We start from the raw sequence: 18,967 nt of genomic DNA, 5'->3' as shown, positions 1-18,967 counted from the left end.
TTGAACAGGTACTTGGTATGATGCTGTTGACTGTGGAAAGGCCAGGACAGTGGTGAATGGTAAACCATCTGGTCCATGATGTGCAGACAGAGAGGATATTTTGTGTTACTTTGTCCTGGATGCACCCTTCGTTTTCCCGCAGTGTGAAAACACTCTGCGTCGGCTATTGCATGAGACTGAACCATTGACGAGGTGAAGGGGTGTCCTGGGTCTCCCAAATTAACTACTGATTTCATGGGTGAAATAAATATGCCTTATGTTCCAGATATGCTAAATGTAATTGGGAAAATAAGGTCCTGCTACGATCTCTCAACATAGACTATTCTATCAGTCTAAACAGTGACTGAAGCACGTCATGAAAGCTGATTAATGTGATGCTGTACCTTTTTTGTTACTGGTGTCAGGGCCCTTACCCTCACTGCTTAGATGGGGGGGGGAGAGTTTTACATTTGTTTCCTGCTGATTCCTCTCACTCGGCTGACAGCTTGACGTTCTGCATATTCCCCCCCCCCCCCCCTCCTCCTCCATGGGGGTCCAAAACACGTGCCCCTCCCCCCCTGGGTTCTTATCTTGCTGAACGCTCTGCTGCCCTATGGAATTCTGCCCACTGCCTTTGATGAATGTGAGGAGCACATTTCTGTGGCATGACAATGGCCAATCTTTATTCGATGTCTGCTTTCCGCGTTTGAGAGAGATTCTGTGGTTTCCACTGAGTGGCCACAAGGGGGAGCAGCGAGAGAGTAATGGGAATCTCATCCCTAACACCAGAACACCTAAACCAAAAAATGTGCCCCTTACCCCTCTATGCTTTGAAATCTGCCTTGCTTAAAATGACTTTACCCTCTCCCAACAAAGAATCGGTATTTTTGATAAATAAACTCATAAAAGCATTTTGATTCTGGTTGGATTATTTAATTGCACCCACTCACACACTCTCCTGTGCTCTTCGGTACTCAAATACACTTCCTCTCTCCCAGGTGGTCCCTCTCAGGCGTATGCTTTTGGCTGGGGGGTCCTCGCTCCCGTGTCCGTGATCCCCCTCCTCCTTCCCATAACCCCCTCCACCAGGGGTGTACAGGCAGAACGTATCCTGTGGTTGGAGGGACAACATACACCCATGGTGGGAGTCAGACACACAGGAAGTGATCACAACTGGAACTCTGTTCGATAGCTGCTCATCCAGAGGATGATACTAGGGGTATAAAGGGGGGAAGAGGGAGAGACACCAGAGTGCCGATTGGCCCCTCCCCTGTCACTCACCAATTCTGAATATATCATGGGCTAATGGTAAGATTGGCCTCTCTTATACCCTAACAGAACATTGCATAATCGCCCCAGGGTTGACACTCTCAAATACCATAAGGATTGGGGTCAGGGTAAAATCTATGCCAATGAATGCACAATGATTAAACACATACAAGCCCACAAGTTGTTTCACAAAATCCAAACAAACAAATGGGTCCGTCAAAACAAACTATCTAATAAGCACACTGCTCTACCCTGTACCCTGACCTTACTACCCCCAGTCGCTCTTTACCGACCTCTACTTGCCATACTCAGCTGCTTCTATATCTATGGACATTCTTCCACCACGCCAGGTACTGAACTTTTGGTACTCCAAGGTGTTGGTTTTCCACTGGTGTATAAACTGGCACCGAATGACATCACAACATGAGGGGGGTATTTTGTGCTGAATTCGAAAAATGGCTGCAATATATTATAGGGCTGCATGATATGCGATATTAATACCAACATCACATGTTATGCACATCCAATTCTTATGTCGCTAGTCAGCTATATTAAAAATAAGGCCTTTTCTTACTTTCAATTCCATACTGACATTATAGTGCAGAGGGTTAAAGTTTCAGTAAAATATTTTTACTCTGTCATAAGAAAGACTTAGTAAGCTTTGCAATTTTAATTATTGCTTCTTTTATAGATTTTTATATGTTTAAAGATCAGTTAAAAATTTAGCTCCAATGATTTGCATGATGCACATTCTCAGAGACAATCATAATCATTTTCATCCTTGCCGTTTAAATCACTCGAAGACGGGTTTATGAGAAACTTATGAACTCCTATTTTGTTTTAGAAATACTATTACTTCGTTTATCATTTGTATGGTGTGTCAACGGCAGACTATTTGCATAACCAATCGAGAAGAAAGCGTTTCAAGTCCCACCCCAAAGTACCGAAGTACCAAAGAAGTACCCCAGCTGGTTTGGCACTTTCGGTACTGGAACTTTCGGTACTGGTACTCAACTGGAAGTCAATGGGAAAGCAAAAGTACCAAAAAGTACGGTACTTGGTGCGGTGGGAAAGCACCCTATCATACTCAGTGTCTGTACTACACTCATCTATACTGGATTTATTATACGCTGGGTGACCAGTGTAGCTGCTGCTCTCAGTGTGTGACACTGAATGGGGACAAAAGGACAGAGAGCCGGGTCACCTTACCCCTGGCTCCAGGCTCACAGTGGTCTTTGCCCCAAGGTTTAGGACCCTTCCATCAGCCCTGTGGAGCAGATTGATTCCTGGGGCTCCATCCTGTCCACCTGGATCAACACCATATGACATGCCAGTTAAGGACTTTGATCCATAACCCAAGACGTTGCTGTACAAGCAAGGAAAGCTTTTGTCAGCATATATGGATTTAAATGTTAGGGAGGCGAGACAGTGAAGAAACAGGAATGCAAATGACTGAGGGCAAAGGGACTTGTCAATAATGATATTGCGTCCAATAATATGACAGGGTGAAAGGTCAGTGGGCAGGGCCAGGGTACCATGCAGCCCGTAGGGTCGTGTAGCACGTCTCTCTGTCAGCACCGACAGCATGACTCTTTCCCGGAAGAGCAGCTTTCGCACCACGCCGTCTCCCCCGTGGTAACACCCACCGCCCCCGGAACCAGCCCGCAGTGAAAACTGCTCCAGGACCACCGGATACCTGACAGAGGAGACGGGCCATGAGATCAGAAGTTAAGGCAGTGCTGAAGGAACCCCCAGAGCATCACCACCTTACCCACCTCTTTTCTAGGATCTCGGGGTCGGTGATGCGTGTGTTGGTCATGTGACTATGGACGCCACTTCGGCCGTGCCAGCCTGGGCCAGCTCCTGCCCCTCCAGCCACCGTCTCATAGTAACCTCCCTTCTCATTGCCAAAAGAAATATTGTTCATGCAGCCCTGCAGAGGGAGACACATTACACATATGTGCAATTAACCAAGACAAAGTTTTCTATAACGTTAGCTTGGCCGGGGGGTTGGGCAGCCAGTCTCCTGGCATTCTCTCTTTCCCTCTTCCCCTGTTTTATGCACCATTTTGTATAAATGACTAGTAATGGGCTGCCACACACTCTCATCAAGTACCTTGACGAGACTCTGTTGTGAAAGGCGCTATAGATAAATTAATTGAATTGGACAGTAGCGATGACTATGGCCGATAAAAGTATCGACACGCAAGGACGTTTTCCTTTTCTCGCTGTGGCACCTGTGAAGCAGCACATGTCTCAAAGGCACGGAAGATGACATCCACCACTCTCTGAGAAGTCAACACATTGCCGCCCACCACCGCTGCATCCTGGGAAGGCTGGAGGATGGAGCCGGGAGGAATGATGACCTGGATGGGGGTGAGGCAGCCCTGTGGCACAGTGACAGAAATGTGCACACCCAATTTTACAATAAACCCGAACACTCACCACCAAACTGCCACTGTTACATCGCAAGGAGTTTTTTGGATGACCCCCATCAGGCGCCCCCTGCAGGACACACCTGGTTGAGCGGGATGTCCTGTCCCACCATGCAGCGGAGGGAGTAGATGAGTGCAGAGAAGGTGATGGCACGGGGGGCGTTGCAGTTCCCCCACACCTCTGTGCCCGTGCCAGTGAAATCGAACACAGCGCTGCCCTGTGGGGGAGGGCAGGTTTGAACCGGCTTCCCCCAGTGACGTTCACTCTCACTCCCACCCAGGCGGCTCTGCTGTTTGTGTGGTTACAGTCCACTGTGGTGCACCCATACACACACACACGATTTAGCTGAATAAAAAACACCTCACAATTGACTAACCAGATCAGTGTTTCCTAACCCAGTCCTTGGGTTTACCAAAGTGCTGTGCAAATCAAATCAAAAAGACAAAACCTCCCAATATTAGTGTCAGACCAAACCACAGGAGCGAAAGAGGAGAGAGATAAAAAAAAAACAAAGAATTAACATGTTGTTTTGTTAATCTGCAATGCTCACGAAGCGGTGTGAGAAGCTGGTCAGTCTGTACACACAAGTTTTCAAATGAGATTTAACTCTTACACATTCCAACAATAATTATGTTACTATAAGTCACCTGACATGCGCCTTTGGGATCAATCTGTCCCCAGGGTAGGTGGGGGACAGTTGGCCTTCAGCTTTAGTCGAGCTTGTGGTACAAATAATACAATTTTATTGGAAGAGCTCAGTTGCCTAGGAACAGCGTGGTAAGGGAGCGAATCAGTGACATGATGAGAGACCAGTCCATTGGATGCTTTAAAAACAATTAAAACTGAAAATTGCTCCTGTATTGTAAGAAGGCCAGGAAAGGTGAAATATAGTCCCTCTTTTTCATCTTAGTCAGTAGTCTTGCAGCAGCATTTTGGACAAATTGTAGGCAAATTAATGACGACTAACTGAAAAATCTAAACAGAAAATGAAAATGACAGAAATTATTTGACTGAACTGATGTGCTTATGAAATCTAAGATCGCTGTCAAAAATGACACCAAGTGGTGTGATGTTTTACAAAGGAGCAGTGGTAACCCAATCCCCGAAAACTGAATCAATGAGATTTGGAGACCTGAACAGAATAATTTCCATCTCATTTTCATTTTGTTGAAGAAAATTTTGAGCCATCCAAACCTTTATATCATCCAGACATGCAAATTAATTAATCTGGGAACGGGGGTCATGGTGTTTCAATGGTAGGTAAATCTGAGTTTCATCGGCATAGCAATGGAAAGATATATTGTGACTGTGAAATGTGTTACCAAGTGGGAGCGAGTCAATAGGGAACTAGACAGGACCCAAAGCTGGGCCCTTGGAAATTCCACATGTGGTGAGAGAGGTAGAAGAATGAGAATGTCCACTATTTACCAAGAATGTTCGCTGGTTAAGGTAAGAAATAAACCACGGTAGCTCTGTACCACGGTGACCAATGCTGACTATCCACTTGACTGGAATACTATGGTCAATTGTGTCAAAAATGGTACTCAAGTCGAGCAGAACTGAAATTATAGTCCCCAGCATCGACAATAAGCAGAAGGTCATTTAGTATCTTTAATAATTCAGACTGTACTATGGAATGCTAATCAAGAAGACTGAATACCTGGTACGGATGTATTGGGAGCTGGGAGAGAGCAAAATGTGGACTGCTAGTGGTCCCCAAGGAGATGGTTGGGAAACACTGAGCTAGACACGAGATATGAAGCTGCCGAAATGCAACATGCAATTGCTGGGTCATCAGTGCAGATAAGGTCACCTGCAGTTTTAGCCTTCCAACCATTACATTAACCCATGCTTTGCTAACCTGGGCTAATTATGGCCAAATCAAAAGGCAACATGGATCCTTCTGTAGCCCAAAGACTCTTAGTCTCCTGCTCCTTGTCCCTGTCTCTCCTGCAGCATTTATCAACAATGAATTAACAAGAGACATGAGCCCAGCCTTGACCCCGCCCCCGAGACTCACCTCTTCCTCATTGATCTGGATGCGCAGCCTGATCGGTGTTCCATCGTCCATATGATCTTCTGCCTCCACCTCCAAGGAGCCGGTCTGTTGTCGCCGGCGACGAGCAAACTCTTTCAGCATGTCCCGTACAGCCAGCTCTGCGTTGCTCTGAATCCCCACCGCCCCCAACACACACACACACACACTTTGTATTTGTTCCACCACTGTAACAAGGCAGATGCACATTTCCAATAAAAATAAAAGGGTGTTTCCAATCCCTACTGTTTGCGGTGTTGGCAAAATCAACCATTTGTACCTGTATGTACCCCATGTATGCCTGCACCACCTCCAGCCCGTAGCTGTCAATCAGTTCCAACACCAGACGACAGCCTCTCTGATTGGCTGCCACCTGCGCCCGTAGGTCTGACAGGTTGTCATGTAGATTGCGTGTCCCAGAGCACCCTGGGTACTGGGCTGGCGCCAAAAGACTAGCAGTAACAGCTGGGGGTGAGAGAGGATGATTAAATCAGATGTCTACAAATACCTCTCAAAATTCCGGCAGACATTAAGCCCCGCCCCTCAGTCACACCCACCCCTTACCTTCCTCCTGAAAGATACCATCAGTGACCAGCTTGAAGGAGATGAAAACAGCCCCTTCCTGCTGTAGTGAGGTAGAATGGGGGGGCATGGAGCCAGGAGTGATCCCCCCGATGTCAGCATGGTGCCCCCTGCTAGCCACAAAGAACACGGGCCCCGTTATGCCTTTCCGGAACACCTACGAGAAAGACGGCACGTCACCAGAGCAGAGAGGTGGAAGACTGCTGGGGCTGCAGACCCATGCAAGCACTGTGATGAGGAGTGGGTCAAGATCCCACACGTGGAACACACCGGGGTGATGACGGTGAGGTCTGGCAGGTGGCTGCCCCCCGCGCACGGGTGGTTACTTAGCAACACGTCGCCATCCCTCAGATCGCTGCCCATCGCCCTAATCTACAGGAGACCAGGTGCAGAAAGAAAAAGGGTAGTAAAGATGTAGATGGTGCGAATGCATGGAATTAAATCAGCAAAACTCAATATAGACAGGTATGCTGAAGTCTCGGTGCGAGGTAAGTGTGAGGTGAGTATAAATGCTCCAGTCTCAATGTACATGTGTTTGGCTCTCAGTGTTAGCTCCAGATTCTAGGTGTGTTAATGTGTCATACGGTGCTTTTTCAGTGCCACCAGGAACCGAATCGTATCGGACCTGTACTGCGAAGTGATGGTTCTCCATTGCAAAGTATGCAACCTATACCTGACCCGTATCTGTGCTGACACAGCTCTGTTTGCTAGCAGGGCCGACAGCGTGACCAGTATAGCACTGGTAGTATAGCATATGGTGATGTACCAATGCATTCCCAGAACTTGAGAATTTCCAACCTCCTACTTAAAAAAAGTACTATAGAACAGCCGAACGGAATGGATTCATAATGTAAAGAGTGCTAATTCCGCTAGCATTTGATACTTGCATAAGATGACAATTCTCACAGACGTTCTAGCAAAAATTACCACACAATAAAAACCAAACAAACAAGCAAAAAATAAAACATAGTAAATCATGATGTGCTGGAACCGCACTGGGACTATTCTGTCTTTGTGATACGGTTCTGGTACAGGTCAGTACTTGTATGTCAGTGGAAAAGCACTGTTAGTCTCAGAGTGTGAGTCTTGATCCAAAAGCTCTACTCTCAGCCCCCCCCCCAGTTGGGATATACAGGTCCCATTCTCAGCTGGACCCCCACCTGGTACTGCACCGTCTCCTGCATGGCTCCAAGGTGGACAGGAATGTGGGGGGCATTGGACACCAGGCCCCCATCAGGCCCGAACACGGCACAAGAGAAGTCCAGCCGCTCCTTGATGTTGGTGGAGATGGAGGTACGCTGGAGGACACGTCCCATTTGCTCTGTGGGGGTGGAAAACCAGCATCACCCTATAGCTCTCACACACCTCATAGTGTCATTTAATTTGCACAATCCCACCTCCGATAGGAAATTCAATCACCTGTACTGTAAGGTATTGCTTAATCACCCCCCCCCTGCATTGAGTTTCGGGGCCCCTCCACCTCTGGACCCTCACCAGCAATGCTCATGAAGCGGTGTGAGAAGATGGACAGCTGCACGGCATTCAGCTCTGTGCCCAGCGCGCACGCGGTGTCTGAGCTCACCGCGATGCGAACATCGCCCTCTGGTGTCAGCTGAGCCACACAGCGGGGCTCCACAAGGATAGTACTGAAGGAAGCAAGTCGGACAGAGGTAAGTCACTCTCTGAATGCTTGCATCAGACTGGTGGACAGCCTTAGATTATTAAAGAGCTTAGTATTTATAAGGCATTGTGAAGCTCAACGAGTTTGGGGTCTCTGTCCAAAAGGTCGTAGGTTCAAATCCCAAGACTAGGAGAGTAATCCTAATATCACTGGGCCATTATGTAAAACCCATAAGCCACCTGTTCTTCTCAATGATGATGGCTGGGCCTGTGATGCTGTGATCACATGTCAGCTCCTTCCACAGGTACACAGCAGTATCCTGGTAACCGTCATCAAAGTAACACTGGGTCACCTAAGAGAGCAAAGGGCAGCCTAGTGTTGGGGAGGTTGTGTGCTTGACAGATCACGGTGCATTCAGACCTAAATGCCTGCATTTAAGCATGTTAAAACCTGATATGCTGTGGATTTTAAAGCCAAGCCCCTCTGTCCATACCTTGACGGGTGTAGGTGACCTTTGACCTGCCTTAACCTTGATTTGGGACTGTATCCCAGACTTCCCAGTGCCTCTAACACGAATGTCGTCCACCATGATGGGCCGACCAGGGATGGTGAACCCAAACTCCTTTAGGTACCTGAGTGGAGGAGAGTGGATGACGATGAGGAGGATGAGGAAGGCCATGATTGAAAAAAAATCAATGAGGTACTTCTCAACTGATCAAGATGCCAGTGTTTGTAAGCATGCTGACAAGGTTCTTTGACAAGAATGCTTAATGGTCCAGTCAACTATTCATAAATACATTTAAAATTATGCCACATTCAAGGCACACAAATACTTTAAATATTATGAAAACTCATCAGTTATCCAAAATGAGAAACGGTTGCATAAGCTGATTCTCATAAAACAGAAAGGTTTATTTTTACATCTATTAGTTTTAGACACAATGCCTACACCCATAATTATGCAGCAAATCGCCATAAGAATCTAAAATATCTCAAAAGATATATCGACTAATCAAATGAGGTTATAGTTTGGGCCAATTGAAATGCAGCTTAGGATACACACCTCTCGGCAAAAGCCGCAGCGAAGTCACCAGACCTGCAGGTCTGGGCATTTCCCGGGTGACTGTTGGCAGTAACCATGAGTGCGCAGTCGGTGCCCTGATAACGTAGGTGAAGGTAGACTTCTGTAGTGATCTGGGCACTGACAAAAGGAAATGAGATATGGGGTGGGAGTGTGAGTTTTCATAGAATGGTCTGTAGGGGGCGATATGTCCACTTTATTTAGCCTAGATGAAAATTATGTGGTTTCTGAACACGCAGGTGTACAGGTGATTGTTCCCTGGGTATACTTCTACGATGATTCTGAACTGTGTGATGTCTGATGTCCCAGTAGTACTGGGTCTGGGCGAGTTCGGCCCATGTAGGCTTGGTCTCACTATCAGTCTTGCCTGAGGCCATGTGCATACCGTGTCAGAGTACTGGTATGGGTGCAGTAAGGAGGTCCGTGGACTTTAGTCCTGAAGTTCTTAAGGTACCGGTTTGAGTTCCATGTGCTCCAGGGATGGCAGGGGACCAACCTGTTGAACCCGCGGGCCCTCAGGGCCTCCCGACACCGCAGGGATAGCTGCTCCACCCGCTGATCCAGTTCTGGAAAGGAGTCCACCCAGTACTGCAGAGAGCAAGGTTCTTGAGTTTCCTCCACCACGTCAGCCAAGGCCAGGCCATAGGCTGAGAGGATGCCACTGTACCTGTGAAAGACACACACTACACATGCATACAGGCCATAGGCTGAGAGGATGCCGCTGTACCTGTGAAAGACACAGACTACACATGCATACAGGCCATAAGCTGAGAGGATGCCGCTGTACCTGTGAAAGACACAGACTACACATGCATACAGGCCATAAGCTGAGAGGATGCCGCTGTACCTGTGAAAGACACACAATACACATGCATACAGGCCATAAGCTGAGAGGATGCCGCTGTACCTGTGAAAGATACAGACTACACATGCATACAGGCCATAGGCTGAGAGGATGTATTTGTTGAACACAAATCAGACCCAGTCAAAATTGTACTCACTAACATTGATAACAGCCGCTTTGTCATACCAGCTAATGGCAGCTCCACCAGTAAAGCACCACTACCGGCCACAGAACTCACTTGTGGATGAAGACCGTCTTCATGCCCAAGGCGCGAGCAATGGCACATGCGTGCTGCCCGCCCGCCCCTCCGAAGCATGCCAGGATGTGCTGGGATGTGTCGTGACCCTTGGCCTGGCAGGGAATGTGTTGATGGTTGGAGAGGGTCACAAAAAATATAATTCATGATGCAGGATCCAGCAGGAAGGGCTTCCATCCTATAACTTTTTTATAACTTTGAGAATTTTTATGAACAGTCATACTCTCTGTAATATAATAAAATATATCCCAAGATATATACTGTACATACCTGTGTGAGAGCTCTGATTGGACGACACATGGCTTCGTTGGCCACACGGATAAAGCCCATGGCAACTTCCTCCACGCTCATTTCTGATTTCCCGTTCCTAGACATGATGCTATTCGACCGGCTATTTCCATTTTCAGTGCTTTGTGATTGGCTGGCTGACAGGAAGCAGTTGATCTCGCATGTCAGCTCCCTGAAGCCCTTCATCGTCTCCTCAGTGGACAGTGGCTCATTCTCCTGGGGGCCAAATATCTTAGGGAAGTGTGAGGGAAGCAGGCGCCCAAGAGCGAGGTTGGCATCGGTGACTGTAAGGGGGCCTCCTGTGGGACGGGATGGCTAACCTTACTACAGTGACATATATCTGATTAAATGAATAAGAAAATAATACAAAAATGGCATTGAGGATGGATGGATAGAGAGTGGATGGAATGAGATGGAAGTGGAGGGTGGGGGGATTCCTACCCTTTCTGTAGCAGGCAGGTCCAGGGTGAGCACCTGCAGACTCTGGCCCCACCACGAACATCCCCGACCTGATTAAGCGCAGATGACAGAGGGGTCGTGACCCTTGAACTTTAACCACAACAGCATGCCCAGGGCAGCGGTGCAAGACATTAACTATGAAACACAAATACTTTGGGTGTTTCTCAATACCAAGATTGAGAAGATCATACTTGTGGTCCTGGGAAGACTGGCCTGGCTAAATTGCCTCCCAAGAATGAACTTGGGGCACAATGAATCATGGGATTGGTCTCATATAGAGAGGATGCAACCGAAGTATCCCTGATATTTGGGGCGGGATAAGAATGACATCCAGGGATTTATCTCCTCTTTACTTATGTTCTTGAATATTGGAACTGGTCTTCGGCAATGGAAAATGACATAAAAGGGGTACACAAGAACACAAGTACAGTCAAGTGCACATACTGAGAAACACCCAATCCGATTAATATTTTGAGAAAAAAAAGCACAATAGCAATAACATTGCATGTGTCCTGCCTATAAAAACAGGGACATGAATTAGGAATCTGTGTCCCTGGATTAAACTTTGAATCCAGCATCAGTGTTAATATGTCAACAGATCTGGGATGAATCTTTAACATGACTTGTATTGAGAATGATTCAGCATCTTCCGAGTCAGAGAAGGAGAGGACCGCGTTCTTGACCTGAAAAAAAGGCGTGACCCGCCCCCGGCCGCCACCGTGTTGATGTCCAGCTGGGGCGCCTGCAGCGTGACACCCGCCGTTGTGGCCTCGAACACGTGCTCGTACTGGCCTGCATAACGGCTAACATCCGTGGAGGTGCCTGAGATCAAAGATGATGAGAAAGACAAGGCTTCTCCTAGTTATACAAGTAATAATCTAGAGATTTTCACGTATCATATTGTCTAGGTTGTATAGCGGCTCACCCCCCATGTCAAACCCAATGACTGGCTTTCTTTCCGTCTGGCTGTAGGAGGTGACAGCGTAGCCAACCACGCCCCCTGCTGGCCCCGACAGCACCGCCCTGGAGCCGCAGAAATCATCCATGGGGGTGAGTCCTCCATCGGACTGCATGAACAGCACCCTCACGTCCTGCGTGGGACAGAGCGGGTGAGGAAGACAAGGAGACACAAACACTCAGAGACAAAAGAAACATACATCAGATGCATTTCCATCCTAATGGCAATAAATGTGTGAGGTTTTTTTGCAGGAATGCTTTGTGTTTTGTAGAAACTACATCTGATTTCCAGGTTTTGTGAACCTACCTCTCTAAATTGGTTTACCCCATGGCAGAAAAAGCTGTCGCAAGTCCTGATCAGATAGGATTAGTGTTACCTGGGTATAACGTAATTGAAGCATTTACCAACAAGGTTTGTAATTTTAACCCAGTCTGAATCTGCCATGTCCGCAAGTACCACAAGCATCCGGAGAAAAAAAATTCAGGAGTGAATTGCATTCTGTGTTTCATTTAACACAGACCTCATCCAGTAACAGTATTCAACACAGAACTGTCATCTCAGTAATACGGTCATATCTATAAAGGCTTGTCAATTATTATAAATGTGGAAACAGCATTTATACATTAAAAATGGATAGCCTCAATGGATGCTGGGGATTCCAAACAGACGTCTGACAATCTACACTTACATTTGCTTTCTAAACACTCTGACTCTGACGTTACCATCAATGGACGGGATTCATCGATCTCTGGCAATTTGGAGAAATTACTCAAGCTTCTTACCTCGTCAGAATCAGCCAGTCAAGTCACTTTCCAAACGACATCCTGAACTAGGTAAAAACTAATCCCATCCGGAAGGCACTATATATGCAATCAAGCACACAAATGTGCACAGGAAGATATCTGCACATTCAACATACACAAACGCATGCAGGCACACTGAATGGCACACAGACCTCGCCCCTCACTGACCTTCATCCCGCCCCGGAACCCGGAGACAAAGCCCTTTAGGTACTGCCGGATCTTGGGGGTCAGGTAGGCATCAGCGCAAACGGTGTACCCCCGGGGCACGGCCCTCACCATGGGCATAACCTCGCTGGACAGGGACACCTGGGTGAAGCCCAGTTTGCGTGCCAGGGAGCCTATAGCCTGCTCGTGGGGGGACCACCTGGAAGGAAGGAGCGCGCTCTCAGTGCTGCGTTACGCTGTTCTGCACCACGCTGCGTCATCCACAACCACCACCGTGCTGTACTGACGTGTAGGAGTGCAGGAGCAGCACGGCCAGGCTGGTGATCCCGCGAGACAGGAGTGCCAGCAGGTCACGCTCCACCTGCTGCAGGTCAGGCTCCCGCCACACCTCCAGGACCTCCCCCGTGCTGCCTGGTGGGGTGCGGGGGAATGTGGGGAGAGGATGCCAGGTTGGGAAGCATTCAGCACTAGTGCTGTTTAGACGGAGCTAAATTATGACATTTTACACAACTGATAGCATGGTCCTGTTGAATTCTCGAATCTGATTGGTCAGAAGGGTGTCGATTAATTTATTGTAACCACATACGTACTGCCGGCAAGGCAAATAAAAGTAGTGCATCAATGCACTATTATAATGCATATCAACGTCAATAACAGTAACAAGATAAGTCAGTGTGTTAGAGAGTGTGTGAATATAGCACAGCTGTGGCTAGGAAGGAGAGTGATAAGGAGTGTTTTGTGCGTGTGTGTGTGTGTGTGTGTGTGTGTGTGTGTGTGCGCTCATCAGTGGGAAGCTGGCATCGTGTAACACCAAATCACACCTGTCACCTCCTTCACCAGCTCTCTCCCTGCTACCCGGCCACCCTCCTGCTTCAGGACCACCCTCTCCTCCACCTCGATAACCTCCTCATACAAGACATCTGGCATGGACACCTCCTGCAGGAGATGCACACATGTACATGTCTTAAATTGTAAGGATGTTTAGGAAATGAAGCTTTATTTGCAGGATTAACCCATCAAACACCCCTGGGCCAATTTTCAGGGAGTTAAGGGCCTTGCTAAAGGGACCAATAGAGACATGACTATTCTGTTGAAAATGGGATTTGAACCAGAAACCTTCCGATTACGGATGTAGAGGCCTACCCTGCTGAGCTGCTAAAATGATCCTGAACATGCACCAGACAGAGACAAGAGGCGGCGATGCTGAAAAACACAGAGCAAGGCGGAGAGAGGACGAGCTACCACACAGTGAAACGCCTGTCTGTGAGGTCAGTCTGGGGAGACCCCCTGCTCCCCCTACTGGCAGCTCCTTCGCTCAGCATATCATTTCTCAGCACTGATGATACTGCAGCTCGAGCTTCAGCTTTTGGACTAGATTCTCATCACCTCCTAGCCCACGTCCTTCAATTCACAGTGCTGTGTGGCTCAGCGGGTTACTCCCTTGGGCCTGTGATCCACAGGTTGCCAGTTCAAATCCTGTCTCCAGCAGAATAGTCTCGTCTGCATTGGGCCTTTGAGCAAGGTTCTAACCCTATGAAATCTCCATGTGAAAACTGAACAATGCAACTGTACTTGTGCAAATACTAAGTAAAAGCATTGTTTCATTTCATTAACTTGCAAGCAACCCTGCAGATCCTTCACACTCCTTGGAGACTTTTAATGATGCAATTAGCAGTCTGGTTATTGTGTAACACAGATCTAACGTCATGAGACACAGTGTGATGTCATTGGGAAGCACCCCCATCTCCCCAGAATGTGCATGTGGTAAGTTATCAACATCAACTGTTTGCTATGCATCATTCAATTGTTCTGTTTCCCAGTGGACACTGGCAGGATTGGCATATAGTGGCTCAAAACTGCGGCATTCTGGGAAAGCTGGAGGACAGTTACCTTAATGGGGAGGTCGGCTCCCCAGAGATACCTCTGACCAGAATGGGATTCAGAGTCATGCCTCAAGTGCTCACCAAGTCAAAGAGGTTTGGCCTCGCTTGGGTGCCGATATGCAGCAGGTCCCTGAACCCCCGTGTGACCAGGAGGGCAGTCCTCTCGCCTTGCCGTTCCAGCAGTGCATTGGTTGCTACGGTGGTGCCCATCCTGATCCATCCAATCAGGGAGGTGTCCACTGGCTGGTCCCTGGGAAAAGCGTGTCCAGTCTCCTGAAGGAGTAGGTGTGCCAAGAGTTAATGTAATGCAAAACAAAACACAATTTTTTTTTTACTTGATCTCTGACGTACTTATAGAACATGACCTCTGATCCAATAGACTTCAAGTTACTGATTTTAGTGGCCTAACCTTGGTCTGCTATCTGTTTGGTCTAGTTAACCTGATGAATTTCTCTGCCATGTGTCCTCGGTAAACATTAGACTCACTCAGGGCCGACCCTGGGTGTTCTGACGCCCTAGGCAAGATTCTGCTGAGGGCCGCACCCCCCCAATAACCCTACACCCAAACACAATAAAAAGAGAAAAAAATTGTTGAATAACAACGTGTTGGCATTTTTATAATAAAAAAAAGATGAATATTAAAAACAGTGATTACTGGGGCTTGGGGCTTGCAGTAAAAAATGTTAAGTAGTGAAATCCGCTGACTAGAATTGTGCAAAAGGTGGCATTCTTTGATAATGCTTAAAACATTGTTGTCCTTTTAGTCCATACATTTATTCCCATATAGATCGACTTATATATTGACACAGTGCATACTGAAATGATAAACGACACAGAGCAGCAGAAAACTAATTTTGTCAATTTATTCATACTTAAAACGTTACAGTAGCACTGGGTATCTGGCTGATAACTAGTTTGCTGGTGTCTATTTCACAAAAAGGGTAGTAAAATATTAAAACTAATCTAAAAGAATCCAACTAACTAGCTGCAAGAGCAAATTATGTATATACTATATGCTTTACTTTTTTGAATGAATGAAAGTTACATTTATATAGCGCTTCCTAACTTGCCTCCCAAGAACAAACTTGGGGCGCAGTGAATCATGGGATTGATCTCCTTTGACGTGGGTGCAACTCCAATGGTGCAACCGATCGATGTATCCCTGACATTTGGGGCGGGGCAAGAACGAACACATTGAGAAACACCTAATGTCACGCAATGCAACCATGGGCGTTTCTTCTGTTTTTTTTTCCACTCGTTCTTTTGCGCTCCTATTGAAATGGGGCCCTAGGCAATCATCTATGTCGCCTATAGGGCGGGCTGGCACTGTACTGACTTCTCATTTTACACACCGCATTTATTTATGAGACATTTGGATCTACAGCGCCTCATGGATCTTGCAGTCATACTTTTTTCTGTTTATACACGAGGCGATATCTCCTTATCTCACCTCCTGAAGGATCCTACGAATACCCTCGGTGGGCGCGTCATTGTAGTTCTGGGGATCGTGTGACAGCAGTTTGAGGACCCTCTCTTGCCCGTCCGGACAACGAGCGAAGACATCGGTGAAGGTGCCCCCGCGATCGATGGCGAAGTCAAACTTCCCTGCGATCTCGACCATCCTGAAGGACGGATGAGATGCTTTATGTTCTTATGTTCGCTTTCCCAAAGTCTGTCCCATGATAATGCGCACACTCGCAAACACTTGGCACAGGTAATGGATTCTAAAATTACACCAATCTTTGAACCCGGTTCAGCTGATTGCTATTTTTCTGGGACCGCGTGCAACCCGTCTAGGTACACATTTAATGTTAACAGACCAATTCCCTAACAAACACCAAACGCGAGGATCTACGACTAATATTAAATGCAGCGATGCGCATATTTAAAACATGGCTGTATATGCACTCAGCTGCACCAATGAATGAGGTTATTTCGAGAAGGCGTCCAGATCGTACATCCCTGAAACTGTTGCACAGATAATCATGGTGCTCTTGCTCGAAGTACATTAATTTAAATAATTTAAGAACTTTAAGTATTAATCAGATATGTTGCCGAGTCCAGTGATTCTTAGCTAAATGTGTTAGTAAATGTTTACATTTTATCGATGCTCGAAAAGGCTAACAATATTTGTAACGGTATAGAAATGTAGACTACTTACGCTTCTTCAGGATCTACCTGCTCCGATCGCCACCGCTTTGCACTGATTCAAGTCAAGACTGATCGTAGCTTTATTACGCTTGTTTTTTTTATCTCTTTTCCTACTTGTCTCTGTTGCACACTTTCAAATGATTTTAAATTTGGAGGTTTTCCCTCTCCGTGGAATGCTATGTCTGCCGTGGACTGGATTTGCCGGCAGTCCCCAGTGAAGGCCGGCCTTCCGCAATTTCCTGCCGTTTCAATGTGAAGTGCGCAGGCACCAGAAGGTTTGCTCCACCAGGTGACACTGTCACCCAAAGTCAGAACCCGCTACATCTCAAGGTGAAGCCGAAGTAAATGTTTTATATTGTCACTTATGGATGGAAATGTGTAATAATCTGGGATCAGTTCGGCTTCCTTTTTTTGACATAACAAAGAGAAACACGTGGTGCCGCTAAAGAGGCTGGGGCGATTAAATAAAACTATTGAATTTAACACGGCAACTCTTTGCAAGGTTTATGATAAGTTACTGGAGTTTAACGGTGTAACAACCTTGTATTGGAAAGGTATAGTATAAAACGCAGTTTGATTTAATAAAAATCCATTTTCCAAATCACATTTCCAATACAAGGTTGCGTTTAACATGGAAACAAGCCAGGAGACACCCTGGACGGGATGCTAATTAAGGATGGTATTCCTTCTTATTGTAAGATGCCACAAACATTTCTGGATGTAAGAAAGTATGTTAAATTTGTTTGAGATAACCAACAAGTAGTTTTTTTGCGAGCTAAACGATACACTTTACGTAATATAGAAAATGTGTAACATCATTTATCATTAGATTTTACAGAGGAAATTAAAAAAATTATCAAATTACTAAAATAATTCCCTTAAAAAGTAGGCGGAGTTTAACGTAAAGTACAACCCGAATTCCGGAAAAGTTGTGACGTTCTTTACATTTGAAAAAAATTTAAACTAAAAGACTTTCAAATCACAGGAGCCAAAAATTTATTCACAACAGAACACAGATAACATAACAAATGTTTAAACTGAGAAATTTTACAATTTATGCACAAAATGATCTCATTTCAAATTTGATGCCTGCTACAGGTCCCAAAAATGTCGGCATAGGGGCAAGAAATGGCTGAAAAAGCAAGAAGGTTTAAGAAGATCCATCTGGGAGAACATCTAGCAACTAATTTCAGTTAATTGATATCAGGTCTGTGGAATACTTTAAAAACAATATTCCTCAATGTCAAAGGCTTTTGCAAATCTCATCTACAGTGAATAACATCATCAAAAGATTCTGAGAAACTGGAGATATTTCTGTGCGTAAGGGACAAGGCCGAAGGCCTTTATTAGCCTGTAATCTATGTCATGTTATCTATGTTCTGTTGTGAATAAAATATTGGTTCCTGTGTTTTGAAAGTCTTTTAGTTTTCATTTTATTCAAGTTTAAACAACGTCCCAACTTTTCCGGAATTCAGGTTGTAGAAGAACCAATGATTTCATTGCGTTAAGTTGAGGTAATGGAGAGTCAGTCCCTACTGAATGACAAGCAAACTGTTTTCCTTCCAACATATTTCCTTGGGCTTACTGTCCAAATCATCCCACCCAGTCACAAACAATATATGCTTAAGCAAGTTATACGCAGTGTTCAACTGTCGAATATTATTAACATTCTTAAGTATGACAGTGATGAAATAATTGGGGGTGGCATTAACGGAGGCGGCTGTAGGGAACACCTATTTATAATGATCGATTCTGATACTACAAGGATAATTAAACTCAGACACAAAACAAGGCAAAATGTAATCTTGTGCATTTTGCTAAACCTTAACTCTTAACTCACTGTAATGCTCACTGTAATGATGTGAGCATGGTCGTAAATTATGGGGGATAGGGGATGTAACCCCTCCAATAATCAAAACCAGTCAATACAACTCCCCTGACCCATTAAATGGGTAGAGACCTCAACCCACCCCCCCAATGCTCAACCCAAAGTTATGCCTTTGGTTGTGAGTAATCAACAGACCCAGTGAGGAGGGGCGTCGGACCGTGGGTAATGGTCGCCTTGACTAACCTGTGCCCTGCCTGGATGTGGGGGGGGGGGGGGGGGCTCCGAAAGCCTCTGAACTACATGATAAATTCTGCTTATCTACCTGATTC

General features: G+C 46.2%; 1 protein-coding gene and 1 long non-coding RNA gene across 4 annotated transcripts; one reads left to right on the top strand and one right to left on the bottom strand.

Annotated features, from left to right (window-relative positions):
- Window positions 1-890: 890 nt before the first annotated feature.
- Window positions 891-17,092, bottom strand: oplah (5-oxoprolinase, ATP-hydrolysing). Of its 3 annotated transcripts, none has more exons than XM_049006431.1 (28): window positions 16,821-17,092; window positions 16,110-16,281; window positions 14,741-14,932; window positions 13,598-13,712; window positions 13,064-13,187; window positions 12,780-12,975; window positions 11,776-11,941; window positions 11,534-11,672; window positions 10,833-10,900; window positions 10,374-10,690; window positions 10,086-10,198; window positions 9,731-9,850; window positions 9,500-9,670; window positions 8,986-9,123; window positions 8,416-8,554; window positions 8,162-8,274; window positions 7,796-7,947; window positions 7,462-7,622; window positions 6,572-6,673; window positions 6,284-6,458; window positions 6,000-6,184; window positions 5,705-5,851; window positions 3,767-3,901; window positions 3,486-3,635; window positions 3,024-3,181; window positions 2,784-2,944; window positions 2,458-2,555; window positions 891-1,090 (listed from the first exon to the last, which is right to left on the bottom strand). In XM_049006431.1, the coding sequence occupies exons 2-28, from the start codon at window positions 16,278-16,280 to the stop codon at window positions 926-928; spliced, it is 4,071 nt and encodes a 1,356-aa protein (XP_048862388.1). In that variant the 5' UTR covers window position 16,281; window positions 16,821-17,092; the 3' UTR covers window positions 891-925. The 3 variants fall into 3 exon arrangements, with proteins under 3 accessions (XP_048862388.1, XP_048862389.1, XP_048862390.1); XM_049006432.1 differs by having other exon boundaries at window positions 9,731-9,790; XM_049006433.1 differs by lacking the exon at window positions 9,731-9,850 and having other exon boundaries at window positions 16,821-17,091.
- On the top strand, window positions 17,006-18,226 carry LOC125737822 (uncharacterized). The gene is made up of 2 exons (XR_007396577.1): window positions 17,006-17,140; window positions 17,909-18,226. It is a non-coding gene; the product is annotated as an uncharacterized LOC125737822 (long non-coding RNA).
- Window positions 18,227-18,967: the final 741 nt, after the last annotated feature.

The sequence above is a fragment of the Brienomyrus brachyistius genome, chromosome 1 (assembly GCF_023856365.1).
Source record: "Brienomyrus brachyistius isolate T26 chromosome 1, BBRACH_0.4, whole genome shotgun sequence".
In the NCBI taxonomy this organism is placed as follows: Eukaryota; Metazoa; Chordata; class Actinopteri; order Osteoglossiformes; family Mormyridae; genus Brienomyrus; species Brienomyrus brachyistius.
Note: the sequence above shows the minus strand (reverse complement) of the source record. Positions and strands in the feature narration are given on the sequence as shown.